Genomic DNA, 15,750 nt, shown 5'->3' on the forward strand with positions numbered 1-15,750 from the left:
GTAAATCTGCCAAGGAAGCTTGGGAGATCCTTCAAGCTCAGTTTGAAGGTGTTGGAATTATTTTATCACGATCTAGATTTACTACCATGTATGTTGTTTAACATGCTAAATATGAATTTCTAAAACAATATAAATAAACACATAAAAGTTTGAAAAACCATACAGTGGGTGCAGCGGAATTAAATGACTCCTTCTGCTCAAATCTCTAACCCTTGTATCCTTTCTGTAGCAGAGTATCACCAAGATTTGAGCCCGAAACTCCTTCTCTTGAATTTCGATTCTTCACAGTCTTACATACTATGATTGAGGACCAACTTGATGTGTGTGGGCACTCACTCTATCACTAATGGCTGAATAATATTTGTGAAGAAAGGCTTAGTGTTTTTTGAAATTGAAGAGAAAGAAGAAGAAGGAAGAGGTCTCATCAAAAAGCTAGGTTTTTAGCTTTGGAGACATTAGTTGGATGAAGAGACCATAGCCTTCCTTTTATACTACTTCTCTTAGGGTTAGGGTTGAATTATTAGGAATCAAAAATGATAAAAATAGGGTAAAAATAAACTTGATGGCCGACCACTTAATGGCCCCCACTCAAGTTTGAGTTTTGTCATTTTTCCCAACTATTTTACCTATTTTTCATAAATACCACTTTTTGCACTTTCAACCCTATAAATGCCAAAACTATTTATTTAATAATTAAAATAACTATCAAATAAAATTGTCATTTATAATATTTATTAATTAGACTCCATAAAGTCTCTTAATTAACAAATAAACCTTAAAACACTATTTCTTCACAATCAAGCCATATCTTAGTGAAAAATTCATAAACTAGACATAGTCTAATTTTAGAATTATAATTGATTAATTAAAATCAATTAACTGAGTCTTACAAGAAGTTTGTCTCAACTAGTATGGGGACCATGGGCCTATATAACTGAGCTTCCAATAAGCAGATCTAGAATTTACCAAGTATTACTAGGTCATTTTAGATGAGCTGACAACTCTATTCAATGAATGGTAACTTTGACTCTCGCCTAAACAGGACACTGTATCAGTTTGTTGAAACCTTGGAAATTATTTAGGTCTGTATGCTTTAGTATTTTTCACTTATCATTCCTATGTGCTATGTGCTAATAATTTCTGAATGAGATTTTGTTTTAAACCTTACTTGATTTCTATTTATTGTTATATGTAGTATCCCACATGACAATGACCAATCCCATGTTGTCACTATTAACTGATAATAAGTTGAATGGATCTAACTTCCCAAAATGGAAAGAGAACATTAACATTGCTCTCATAGGTGAAAGTGCCTTGTTTGTGTTAACTAAGCCGTCTCCTGAGCATCCGGGTGACAATGCAACCAAAGCTGTAAAGGAGAAGTACGAGCGTTGGCAGAATGCCAACAACAAAGCCCGATACTTCATACTTTCCAGCGTGGTAGACACCTTGAAAACAAGGTTTGCAAACACTAACACAGCTGCAGGAATCATGACGGAGTTAACTAATCTATTCGAATGGCATCAATCCAATCTCGCTTTGAAGCGACAACGAAGTTTATCAATGCATGGATGAGTCCTCATCAGAATGTGCGTGATCACCTTCTCCAAGTGGCAAGTTATTTCCAAGAAGCTCAGAATCATGGAGCTCAAATGGATCAGACAACTCAAGTTAGTCTAATCTTGAATAGTCTGACTCCAGCTTTTCTGCCCTACACCTCCAATTATGTCATGAATAAGAAGGAACAAGACTTTCACGAGTTGGTTAACGACCTTTAGACATTTGAAAATCTAATTGGAGGACCACTGAAGAAAGGGGCTAAAGCTCATAATTCTGGAAATGGTAATGGAGCGACTAAGGCTAAGGCAAACCTTGCCTCTACTTCCAAACCCAAGAACAAGAAGAAATGGAAAAATTGCAAAAAGCCTGTTAAAGCTGTGAAAACAGTTAAAAAGAAAAAGGATGCTGATCCTGGTGATGCACCAAAAGGAAAATGCTTCTATTGCAATGAAAAATGCCACTGGAAACCCCAATGCCCTAAATTGCTAGCAAAGAAACAAGGTATATCTTTTCCTATAAACTGATGTGTTTTAGTGAATTATTATCCACTTGGATTATTAATTCTGGACCTACTAACCATGTTTATTTGTTTTCTTCTTATTTCAGCCACAATTGCTTGAACTCGTATGCTATCTTAGCGAGTTGAGTCGGATAGTTGGACAGAAGGGTGGAGATAGTCCAAAATGACGATGAAGCTCAGAATCTTCTTTTAATTTTTGAATTAATTATTTTTTTTTTTTAGTTTAAGAACAATTTGGATTTCAATTTTTTTAGTTTGGGATTTTATTCCCTATTTTTTCATATTGTTGCAAACAATTCCTTTAATTTTGGAAGATTTTTATAATAATAAAGTTTTCTATTTTGAAAATTGCATTTATGAGTTGAGCTTCATCTACTTTATCTTATGTAACGATTACCAATTATATTTATATGTTTGTATGTGTATGTGTTTTTATTATTGATACAGATTCTATAGTATCTTAAACTCTTCATAGAGTTAATACTACATAAACACTAAGGATATATTTTCTATGTTTGTGAATAATTGTTAATTCTATAACAATTATTAAGAATTTGTTTAATAAAAAGATCTTTTGATCTGATAGGGGTGGAGAAAAAGTTAAGAATAATATGTAGTTCAACGATCTTTTATATCTTTTGAACTCTGGATTATATTCGAAACTCCACATAATCTCTATAACACTAAGAGAACCATGATCTCTATATCCCTTAGGGGTGGATCATAATCTCTATATACTTAGGGGTGGACTATATTCCACAGTACTCTTTGTGACACATAATTTTAAACATGGAAGTAATTTAATGAATTAGCTATTATCAGAATAAATTCTTGATCTTGATTATATATTTCAGTTTATATTTACTGTTGTAATAGAAAATGATACCAATAAAGTTCTTTGATAATGTATCACACTACCTTAATTGAGTGGGAGAATTTTAAAAATTCTTTACCCATCTTCTTTTGGTTGACACCTGTGATAGGAACTTAAGAACACTACTGAGAAAGTAAATCTAACCATTCACATGGATAGAAATAACTTATCAGAATTATGAGAATAAGATACAGGAATTCTTGCATAGTCTATTCGAATGACTTGAGCAAAGATTTCTAATCCTCATAACATTTTATGGTATATCAATTTGATTACTTAATCTCTAGCAAGTATTTTACACTTCAAATACTAAGATTGCTATGTTGATGACTTAGTCTTTAAGAAACTTACAGTTTTCAGATTAAGATAATAAGTCACAACTAAATATCCCTCAAAACAATAGTAAGAGGTTAAAAGCACAATTTAACCAGACATCTACTATTGAGTGGGAGCCATGTGAGATGTAATCAAATAAGAAACATTAGGGGACAGTCCAGAAAGATTTATGAAAGTGACATATATGTTAGATATTAAGGAACTATATATTAGTAATCCTTATGTACACACCAATTCATTAAGATTTTAAGATGGTGGTTACTCTGGGGGTGGAGGAGTTATTCTAGAAGAGTGTAAAAACCTTTCTGTAATAATTCAAGCTCCATCAGTGAAGATAAATAACTTTGTAAATTTGAAATTACCAGAAAGTTATTCTACTGAAGAAAATTCTACAATGTATTATCTCAGTTCCAAATTTTAAAGTATAAGAGATATGCCTTCTGTTTATTCAGATGTACTTAATAAGCAATAAGGATTTCAGAATCCCTTGATGAGTACAAGCATATAGTAAAGGATGTTGAATGAACAAGGTTCCAGAAATTTGGGTTGAGTCAAATATACTACACTTGATCTGAAGATCAAGACAACAAATTGATTGTAATGCACAACTTGTTTTATGTTAGTGCAAGTGGGAGTTTGTTGGGTTTTGTGCCCTAAATAAAACCTGTTACAATCTAATCTGATTAGTTATCAATTTAAGAGATTTGAAGTGATTTATGTTAACATGTATTTTTTCATGCTTATGGTTTAATATATGTATATATTTAATATATGCACAAAATCAGTTAAGTCCATAACATATATTCTTTCACAATTATAGTATTGTCAACACAATGGAATGTGATTGTGATTATATGATTCAAAAGGCTAAGTCCCTGTTTCATCAGTGTTTTGGATTTACACTGATGTGATAATCAGCGATGAAGTATACTTACACTTGGAGTAAGTGTTATGTTCTCTCCAGAACATTGGTAAAGTATACTAGTTTTGAATGTATGGAGTATACATTGGACTGGACCGATATTGAACTTAGTCAAGATATTATAAACTTACCGTTGTATCTTTCCAAGTCAATATCACTAGTTGATCTTAGATCAAAAGATCTTAATCCTGATATGCTTGGGTTCAATCTCAGGAGTACTATTCATGTTCTTTGATTTGTTAGTTAAACCTACTTTCGGGTCAGGGCAATACGTACATATTAGGAACATGATAGTATGATTGAGTGGGAGCGCTAAACATAAATATGGAATCTATAGCTTCTACAGGTATTTAGAAGTAAATTGATGATTTCCTTTGAGCTTAGCTAAATAGATGTAAATGGAAGAGCTCTTATTTGTGTGATTATATTTTAGTTCACTTAAATATCATTTACAGGTAGCTAAGTGTTTTAAGGATCAAAATACATTGAGGCGTGAAACGGTAAATTAGTTCCTACTGTTAGGCTATTTTTAGCCTATATTTTGGATCAATTTTATGTGCGTTTTTGACTGTGTTGGGACACAATTACGCTTGTTTTCTATGTTTTCAGGTTCTTTGGGAACAATAGAGATCTCAGGATGAAAAAGTCCAATAAAAGACGAGCTGAGCAAGGAAAAACACTTTTTGGAGGAAAGATGCATATCTAGCCGCGGCTAGATACAGCTTGGCCGCGGCTAGATCACGAAGCAGTTTTAAGGCTACAGTTGCCGCGGCGAGATACACCATCGTCACGGCAATTCAAGACTTACAGATGCGTGCTTAAAATGCACTTATTTGGTCGCGGCGAGACCACACTTGGCCGCGACAAGATTCCGTACGGCCCAGGGGTATTTTTGTCCATCGAACCTTAAAAATTAGTTGTAAATAGAAAACTGCGATTGGAAGTAAAAAAAAACAATTTGGAACCCTAAAACACAGCAGAGAGCGGCAGGAAGAGCATAGTGATTCAAGTGAAGATCCAGAATTCATCCACCAACAGTTTCTTTCTTTATTTCTCTTTAATTTCTTTATGTTGAATATTGTTATAGGAATGGTTATGGATTTGTTTCTGAACTAAATTTCCCATTTAGGGAGGATGATGATTGTTGTTTAATGTTTTGCCTAGTTAATGTTTAATTGCCATTCCTTCATTCTTGTTTGTGAAATTATCTGAATTTGTGTTTAATTCCATGTTTAAGATTGATCACCTTGTGCATGCTTTATGATCTCAATTCGAAATCTGAAAAGTGAGAATTGAGAATGCTAAAATTTGGATAATCAATGTTCTATGTGAAACAAGAGTATTTACATGACTTATGTGACGAGTAGATTATTACCTAATGCTGATTTCATGTTCGTCTAATTAAGGAATTAATTAGGTAATATGTGATCTAGAACCTAGAAGATATGAAAAGAGCTAGGTTACTCTATAATCTGTCATTCACTACAAGAATAGGATAGCAATTAGGCATTAACGATCTGGGTAAACAACAACAGGATTCTCCTCCCTATTATCTCATCTTGCTTAAACTCTAACTGTGTTATAAGTTTTCTGAATTTCTTTAATTCTTTTAAATCAAAATTCTTTTCGATTTGCCAAATAGAATTATAGGTATAGTTTAGTAGTAGTTAATCCAATTCCCTGTGGTTCGACCTCACCTGTGTGAGTTTACTACTTGATTGCGTATACTTGCGTAGTGTTTTTAAATTTCGTAACAAGTTTTTGGCGCCGTTACCGGGGAATTGTATAAAGATTAATATTACATAAAATTATACTAACTTCTACTTTGGTACATTCTTCTTGCTGAATTTCTAACCTTTCTCTTGCCAAAAATTGTTCTTGTCTATTTCAGGAATTTTGAGTGCATGCGCCGCCAAGGGCAAGCAGTAGTATTACTCGTTGACCCTGAAATCGAGAAAATTTGTAGGAGAAACTGAAAGAACAAGAGGCAAGAAGGAGTTTTAGCAACTGCTGGAACTTCAGAAATCATGGCTGCTAATGTGAATGCTAATGCTGTAAATAATGGAGGTAATAACGGTAATAATGGTGGTGCCGTTGAAGATCAAGCTAATGGCCGTAGCTTGAGAGATTACATTCTCCCTACTCTGACGGGAGTGCAGTCATGTATCAGGCCACCGGCAGTGGATGAAAATAACTTCGAGATCAAACCTGCCATACTTCAAATGGTGCAGTCTTCAGTTCAGTTTGGTGGCCTCCCTTCTGAAGATCCTAATCTGCATCTCTCAAACTTCATGGAACTTTGTGAAACTTTTAAAGTTAATAGAGTTAGTGATGATGCCATTTGACTGAGACTATTCCCATTCTCGCTCAGAGAATGAGCCAAGAGTTGGTTAAACTCCTTGCCACCCAACTCTATTGCCACCTGGAATGATCTGGCAACAAAATTCTTGTCAAAGTTCTTCCCTCCAGCAAAGTCTGTAAAGCTGCGAGGAGAAATCAACAACTTCTCCCAACAAGATAATGAATCTCTCCATGAGGCTTGGGAGAGGTTTAAAGATCTGATCAGAAAATGCCCTCATCATGGTATAGAAAAGTGGATGCTGGTCCACAATTTCTACAACGGGTTGGTTGGTAACACTAGAACCCTGATAGATGCAGCAGTTGGTGGAGCCTTTATGAGAAAGAGTGCTAATGAGGCTTACGATCTATTGCAGGAGATGGCTCTAAACAATCGGCGGTGACAGGCGAAAGGAGTCAAACTAAGAAGGTAGCTGGTGTGTTAGAGGTTGATGCCATCACAAAGTTGACAGCTCAGGTTGAGGCATTAACAAAGCTAATTGCAGGGCAAGCTAAACAAGCCCAAGTTGTTTGTGAGATATGTGGAGGAAATCATCACTTTTCAGATTGTCAAGCAGATGTGGATGATTTGCCAATGGATGAAGCAAAAGCCATTGGAAATTTTTCACAAAATAACAACAACAATTATGGGTTCAACCAAGGTGGTAACCGAAGAAACAGTGGGTTCTATCAGCAACGAAATCAGAACCAGACACAGAACCAACAGTTTAATCAGCAACAAGCCTTTGGTGGAAATTCTAATTTGCAAACAGATTTACTGCTACAATTCATGACTGAAACTAGATCTTCAATTAAAGACCTGCAGACTCAGATGGGCCAGCTAGCAACTCAAGTAGCAACCCGCTCTCAAGGAAATTTGCCTAGCACAACTGAAGTTAATCCCAAAGAAAACTGCAAGGCAATTACCCTGAGGAGCGGTAAGAAGTATGATGGGCCTGAATTGACACAACCAGTTGATGTAGATGAGGAGATAAAAGTTCAACCATTGCCAACCCCAACACCAACAGCAGAGAAGGCTACTGATAGCCCAGCACAACCACAACAGTCTCCACCAATCAGCATTGATCACCATGTGAAAATACCCTATCCTCAGAGACTCAGAAAGACAAGTCTAGACAAGCAGTTCACCAAATTCCTAGAGGTTTTCAAAAGACTACACATTAACATTCCCTTTGCTGAAGCTTTAGAGCAGATGCCAAGTTATGTGAAGTTCATGAAGGAGATTCTGTCAAAGAAGAGAAAGATGGAGGATTATGAGACAGTGGCCCTAACTGAAGAGTGCAGCGCCATTCTACAGAAGAAACTCCCTCCCAAACTCAGAGATCCAGGGAGTTTCACTATTCCTTGTACTATTGGGAGAATTGAAGGAATAAATGCACTATGTGACTTGGGAGCCAGCATTAACTTAATGCCTCTGTCAGTGTTTAAAAGATTGCAGTTGGGAGAAGTAAAGCCAACCACAGTAACTCTCCAATTGGCAGATCGATCACTAGCTCATCCTAGAGGAGTCATTGAGGATGTGTTAGTTAAAGTTGACAAGTTCATCTTTCCAGTTGACTTCATTGTTCTGGATATGGAAGAAGATAGCAATGTCCCAATCATTCTTTGGAGACCATTCTTGGCAACTGGCCAAGCCTTGATTGATGTTCAGAAGGGTGAATTAAAGCTGAGAGTCCAAGGAGAAGAAGTGGTCTTTAATGTGCTAAAGGCTATGACATACCCAAAGGCAAGCGATAACTGTTTCTTCATTGATTTGGTTGATAAAATTGTGAGTGAGAAAAAGCTGCTAGATGATCCTCTCGAACTGAGCTTAACTGAAGATGAATTGACGGAGCAAGAAGGACAAGATGTCATGGGTTATGTGAAATGGCTTGACTCCTATGGGCCCTTGAACAGAAGGTATTATGAGGAATTGGGAGCAGTTCCAAAAGAGCTGATGCGATCTACTGAAAAGCCTCCAGAACTTGAATTGAAGGTGCTTCCTAGTCACTTGAGGTATGAGTTTTTGGGTGAAAATAAAAAGCTGCCAGTTATAGTGTCAGCCTCTCTTTCTGATGTGGAAACTAATAGACTGCTGAGGGTACTCCGAGCTCACAACAAGGCAATCGCTTGGACACTAGGTGATGTCAAAGGAATCAGTCCTTCAACGGTGATGCACCGAATTCTAATGGAAGACAATGCCAAACCGACAATCGACGCACAACGTAGACTCAATCCACCCATGAAGGAAGTTGTCAGAAAAGAAGTAGTCAAGTGGTTGGATGCTGGAGTGGCCTATTCCATCTCAGATAGTAAGTGGGTTAGCCCGGTGCAAGTGGTTCAAAGAAATGTGGAATGACCGTGATCAAGAATGAAAAGAATCAGTTGATTCCCACAAGAACAGTCACTGGTTGGAGGATTTGCATCGATTATAGGAAACTCAACAAAGCAACCCGAAAAGATCACTTTCCTTTGCCCTTCATTTGATCAAATGCTAGACAGATTGGCGGGGCAAGAATATTACTGTTTTCTTGATGGCTACTCTGGATACCACCAAATAGCTATAGCACCTGAAGATCAGGAAAAGACTACTTTCACATGTCGCTACGGTACCTTTGCTTTCAGAAGAATGTCATTCGGTTTGTGTAACGCCCCTGCTACTTTTCAAAGGTGTATGATGGCTATCTTTTCAGATTTGATTGAATCTTTTATTGAAATTTTTATGGATGATTTCTTGGTCTTTGGTTCCTCCTTCGATCATTGTTTAGAAAATTTGGAAAAGGTGCTTACTAGGTGCGAGAAGTCTAACTTGGTGCTAAACTGGGAGAAGTGCCACTTTATAGTAACAGAAGGAATTGTTCTTGGGCACAAAATTTCAAAAGCAGGAATTAAGGTGGATAAGGCTAAAGTTTCAACAATAGAGAATTTGCCACCTCTAGTTTCTGTAAAAGGAGTAAGGAGTTTCTTGGGCCGTGCTGGTTTCTATCGACGATTCATTAAAGACTTCTCAAAGATCTCTAAGCCATTGTCCAGCCTACTTGTTAATGGTGTACCCTTCGAGTTTGGAGATGACTGTTTAAAGGCGTTTCAAGTTCTTAAAGAGAAACTGATTTCAGCACCAATAGTTACTTCACCGAATCGGGAGTTGCCTTTCGAATTGATGTGTGATGCAAGTGACTATGCAATTGGAGCGGTCTTGGGACAAAGGGTTGACAGGGTTTTTCACACAATCTACTATGCTAGTAGAACCCTGAATGATGCTCAATTGAATTATGCCACAACGGAGAAAAAGATGATGGCGATTATGTTTGCTTGTGATAAGTTCCGACCCTACCTGATTGGGAATAAGGTTATTGTCTACACAGATCATTCAGCGATCAAATACCTTATGATCAAGAAGGATGCAAAGCTGAGACTGATTCGGTGGGTACTTCTACTTCAAGAGTTTGACTTAGAGATAAAAGATAAGAAGGGCACTGAAAATCTGGTAGCAGATCACTTGTCAAGACTAGAGCTGGAAGAAAGTCAGAATACGAAAGAGGTACAGATAAATGAGCAATTTCCTGATGAACAACTCTTTAGTGTGAGGGAAAGTCTAATGGTACCGTGGTATGCTGATTATGTCAACTTCTTGGCTGCCAACATAACTCCTCCTGAGTTCTCTCGACAACAATTAAAGAAATTCTTTTCTGAGGTGAAACATTACTACTGGGAAGAGCCAATCCTCTACAAGCACTGTGCAGATCAGATAATATGAAGATGTGTGCCTGAAGAGGAGATCTACTCTATTCTCAATCACTGTCATGCTCTACCGTGTGGGGGACACTTCAGTGGAACTAGAACAGCTGCCAAGGTGTTGTAGAGCGGATTCTTTTGGCCAACACTTTTCAAAGATGCTAGTACTTTTGTGAAGGCATGTGATCGTTGTCAGCGTACAGGAAACATCTCAAGGAGAAAATGAAATGCCTTTGACAGGAATCTTAGAAATAGAATTGTTTGATGTGTGGGAGATAGACTTCATGGGTCCTTTTCCTTCATCTTTTAGCAATCTATACATCCTATTAGCTGTGGATTATGTGTCAAAATGGGTGGAAGCTGCAGCAACACCAGCCAATGATGGTAAAACAGTTCTTCAGTTCCTTCAAAAGAACATATTCACTCGGTTTGGTACTCCCCGAGCAATCATAAGCGATGAAGGGAGTCACTTCTGCAACAAACAGTTCGAAGCACTCCTTTCGAGATATGGTGTTCGTCATAGAACTGCTCTGCCTTATCATCCGCAAAGTAATGGCCAAGCTAAGATTTCTAACCGGGAAATAAAGATGATTTTGGAGAAAACGGTGCAGAGATCAAGGAAAGATTGGTCAAGAAAGTTAGATGACGCACTGTGGGCCTATAGAACAGCGTTCAAGACGCCAATCGGGATGTCACCATATCAGTTGGTGTTTGGAAAGGCTTGTCATCTACCGGTGGAGTTAGAACACAAGGCGTACTGGGCAATGAAGACTCTGAACATGGATCTAAAGGCTGCTGGACAGAAAAGATTACTGCAGTTGGATGAGTTGGAGGAATTTCGGAATGAGGCTTATGACAACGCTAAGATCTACAAGGAAAGAACTAAAAGGTGGCATGACCGAAACTTAGTCAGGAAAGAGTTTCAACCTGGGCAACAAGTTCTACTTTTCAATTCAAGGCTGAAGTTGTTTCCTGGTAAATTGAAGTTAAGGTGGTCAGGGCCATTTACAGTGGTCAAAGTGTTTCCTTATGGAGCGGTGAACTGAAAGGTGAAGGCCCTAATACTTTCAAAGTTAACGGGCAGCGGTTAAAGCTCTACTTGGGAGGTCAATTTGATCAAGCCAAGTCCGCCATGATTCTAGCGCCACTATGAAGAACTCGATCAACGTCTAGCTGTGCGACGATAAAGGCAGCGCTAATTGGGAGGCAACCCAAGTTTTCTTTACAATTTTAGTTGAACTCTTTTATGTTTTAGTTGTTATTTTCTTCTTCTGTTCTTTCTAGTTTGTTTAGAAAACTGGAAAAACAATTTTTAGTTTACTTGTTATTTATGTACTGTATAGAAAAAAAAAGTTTTTTTTGGGGTTTCACCCAGTGGCCGCGGCCAGATGTAATGCCGCCGCGGCCATTTAAGAGTTACAGAAAGCTTTTTATTTTGGGCATTCTTGGCCGCGGCGAGGACGGTCAGACGATTTTAAAAGGGGCGATTCGCACATAATTTCAAAATACAATTCTCTCATTCTCAACCCTCACCTCCCACCGAATATCACTCTCCCACACCATTTTTCTTCTTCAAATCCCGTTCAAAACCGTTTTCCTTCAAATCTAACCATAAATCTTCATCCCAAATCCTTCTAAACCATTATTCCTCTCATCAATCACTCATTCCCTCTCAAAATCAATCCCAAATCCCTAAAACCTCACCCAAACTTTCAAAAACCCCTATTCATCTTCTTCTTTCTCAAGAACTTCAAGTTTTTCTACAATGAAGGTTGATTAAAGGTGGATTCTCATTGAGGTAATAATTCTAAGACTCTCTATACAATTTTTATTGAAACATTTGTGAATTGTTGGAGAATTTTGGATTGTTTGTTGGATTTTTGGGATTTTTGCTCTATACATTGTTCAATATTGTTGTTGTGAGTAAGATTGGGTTTGATTGTGAGTGAATTAATTCCCGGGAAGTGGATTTTTAAGGGGAAGTGCTGCCGAAATTTTTAAAAATCTTGAAAGTTAGGAAAATTTGGGTGAGATGGGTCCTAAAAGGTCAAGAGTGAGTGAAGAAGGGGGAGCTTCATCATCCAACCCACCTAGGGGTCGCTCTAATCTTGATAGAGTGAGGTTTACTAATATGGATGCTCAAGAGCGATTTTTGAAATTGAAAGATAGGGCATTCATTGAAGATAGAGGGATTGACATTGTTAACCTGAGCCAAACTGCAAACATTCCTGCTGTATTTGCGTCCAGTAGAGATCAAATTTTAAATAGGCAGTGGACTAAGTTCGTGGATGTCACTGAGCGTAGCAACCAAACCTTAGCTTTAGAATTCTTAGCCAACTGGCCTGAAAGAGAGGATGACAAAGTGAGAGTTAGGGGGGTTAGAGTGCCTGCTTCCACAGCTGCAATTCATGCTCTTTATGAGCTACCAACCTTCACTGTAGAACAACAACCCTTGAAGAAGCAATTTCGGGAAAGGAGTTTGAATTATGTGGATATAGCCGAAACTCTAGGGTATCCTGGCCTGAGGTTCCATGAGCTTGCTGGAGAACCATATCAATTGTATCGGTGTGAACTCAACCCGGTAGCCAAGGCATGGCTTTACTTTGTTAGTTCAAGGATGCTCCCGAACAAACATTTTTCTAATGCTCAGATTGACAGGATTAAGTGGGTTTATGGAATTATGAAAGGTTACAATTTGAATGTGGGGGACATAATTCGAGTGACATTTGATATAATGGTTGAGGGGTCTTCTGGTGTTGGACTTGGGCTTGCTGGAATTATAACCGATCTTTGTGAGAAACATGGAGTACCACAGTACTCTTATGATACAAAGGTAGCGCCACAACGCAGTATTACCGTGGCCACTGTTCTTCGCCTCAAACCACCTCACCCTTATTGTCAACCACCAGCTCAGAGAGATCCTTCTGCAAGAGAACAAGAGGAGCCAGAAGACATTGAACCACCACGTCTTACCGGGCCTCGCGACCCAGCCATGCAGTACACTCACGATCAGCTGAATTATCTGATTCAGCAAAACATGCACATGCAGAATTACATGGCCCAACGAAGTGTTTTCCATGAGCAGCAGGTGGCCCAATTGAACACACTTGTCACGAGGATGAATGTCGGTGTGGACGATCATAACTATTTTGCCATGCCACCCCGCTTCAAACCCTACGATCGGCCACCTCTGCCAAACCCCTTCTAAGGGGCTCAGGTAAGTTTCTCTCATCCTGGTTTATTTTCACACATTGGGGACAATGTGCATCTTTAGTTTGGGGGGAGAGACTTAATTTTTTTCAGTTTATTTCAGTTTTTTCTTTTGTTTTAGTTAGTTAGTTTTTTTAGTGTCATGTGTTGATAGCTAAGTTGGAAGATTGATTGAACCACTGTTATTCACTTGTGCAATGGATTAAAATCTTAACTGTGTGCTTGACTTGCAACTGTTTTAATTAAGGTGGTTGTGTTAGAAGGTTGTTCATGTAGATATAAAATATTTGCTTTTGACGCATATCACTTGTGTTCTATTTGGATTGTGGAATGAATGACTTGACATGAATTAGAATTTGTTTGACATACTCTCTTGAAGTGAAATCCTTGATGATTTTTGTGTGCAAAATGATTTAGGCAAGTTTTCTTTGGATCGATTGAGCCTTTCGAGCCTACCCGAAAATTTTACCCTAGTATACCCGAAGTTGAGCCTTAACCTATTCTAAAAATTTCTCACCACTTACCCAAGCTAAATTCATTATCCTTAATTCTTTACTCTAAACATACCTTATTATGCCATGAGCCTTTAAGAAAGTTTGGGGGGGAATAAATTGTTGTAAGTGGGGAAATAAAATGTATTAGTAAGAGATTGGAAAAGAGAAAGTATATGATAAAGTATTGTGTGTTGTGCCTCTAGTGAAAAAAAACATAGAAGAAGAAAAAAAAAAGAAAGAAAATATGTGATAATGTCTTCTTGAAAAAATTAATTATGAAAAATATGAGGTAGGCACATAGGGAAAGAATATGCAATCTCTTACTATTGTCTTTGGGATATATATGAAAAAAAGATAAATGCGGGTGCTTGCTTGGTTAATTGTGCTTATGGTATAACGTAGCTTAAATGACTTGTCACCTACCCATGTACCTAAGCCACGTTGTGATAACCGAAAAAGACCTATTGATTCCAAAGAGAAATTTGTCAACATTAGTGGAGAGAGGTATGTCATCCAAACTTATTGATGACGTGTTATTGGAATGTCAGGAAGTGTAGAATGGTTGTGTTATGAACGTCAAATGCGATGTTTTGTGTTTGTATGAATTGCTTACTTCTAAATTGTACATCCAAATTAGTTCTTAGAGTTAGTGAGTTGAAATTCTTGTTAATGATGGCTTGGAGTTGTGCAGGTGGTGGTAGCAGTTCAATCGTTGGAAAGTTTGGTTATCTAATGTGTTGTTTGTCTTTAGTTTGAGTCTTAGTTTTACTCGGGGGCGAGTAAAGATTCAGTTTGGGGGAGTTTGTTAGGCTATTTTTAGCCTATATTTTGGATCAATTTTATGTGCGTTTTTCACTGTGTTGGGACAGAATTACGCTTGTTTTCTATGTTTTCAGGTTCTTTGGGAACAATAGAGATCTCGGGATGAAAAAGTCCAATAAAAGACAAGTTGAGCCAAGAAAAACACTTTTTGGAGGAAAGATGCATATCTGGCCGCGGCTAGATACAGCTTGGCCGCGGCTAGATCACGAAGCAGTTTTGAGGCTACAGTCGCCGCGACGAGATACACCATTGCCGCGACCATTTAAGACTTACAGAACCGTGCTTAAAATGCACTTATTTGGCCGCGGCGAGACCACACTTGGCCGCGGCGAGATTCCGTACGGCCCAGGGGTATTTTTGTCCATCGAACCTTAAAAATTAGTTATAAATAGAAAACTGCGATTGAAAGTAAAAAAAAAAAAAGCGATTTGGAACCCTAAAACACAGCAGAGAGCGGTAGGAAGAGCATAGTGATTCAAGTGAAGATCCAAAATTCATCCACCAACAGTTTCTTTCTTTATTCCTCTTTAATTTCTTTATGTTGAATATTGTTATAGGAATGGTTATGGATTTGTTTCTGAACTAAATTTCCCATTTAGGGAGGATGATGATTGTTGTTTAATGTTTTGCCTAGTTAATGTTTAATTGTCATTCCTTTATTCTTGTTTGTGAAATTATCTGAATTTGTGTTTAATTCCATGTTTAAGATTGATCACCTTGTGCATGCTTTATGATCTCAATTCGAAATCTGAAAAGTGAGAATTGAAAATGCTAAAATTTGGATAATCAATGTTCTATGTGAAACGAGAGTATTTACATGACTTATGTGACGAGTAGATTATTACCTAATGCTGATTTCATGTTAGTCTAATTAAGGAATTAATTAGATAATATGTGATCTAGAACCTAGAAGATCTGAAAAGAGCTAGGTTACTTTATA

General features: G+C 37.6%; 1 protein-coding gene and 1 non-coding gene across 2 annotated transcripts; one reads left to right on the top strand and one right to left on the bottom strand.

Annotated features, from left to right (window-relative positions):
* Positions 1–6,692: 6,692 nt before the first annotated feature.
* LOC133037545 (small nucleolar RNA R71) lies at positions 6,693–6,799 on the bottom strand. The gene has a single exon (XR_009687633.1). It is a non-coding gene; the product is annotated as a small nucleolar RNA R71 (small nucleolar RNA).
* A 4,174-nt stretch (positions 6,800–10,973) lies between these two features.
* On the top strand, positions 10,974–11,330 carry LOC133036957 (uncharacterized). Its single transcript, XM_061113741.1, has one exon. The coding sequence runs from the start codon at positions 10,974–10,976 to the stop codon at positions 11,328–11,330; it is 357 nt and encodes a 118-aa protein (XP_060969724.1).
* Positions 11,331–15,750: the final 4,420 nt, after the last annotated feature.

The sequence above is a fragment of the Cannabis sativa genome, chromosome 4, assembly GCF_029168945.1.
Source record: "Cannabis sativa cultivar Pink pepper isolate KNU-18-1 chromosome 4, ASM2916894v1, whole genome shotgun sequence".
NCBI classification, from domain to species: Eukaryota; Viridiplantae; Streptophyta; class Magnoliopsida; order Rosales; family Cannabaceae; genus Cannabis; species Cannabis sativa.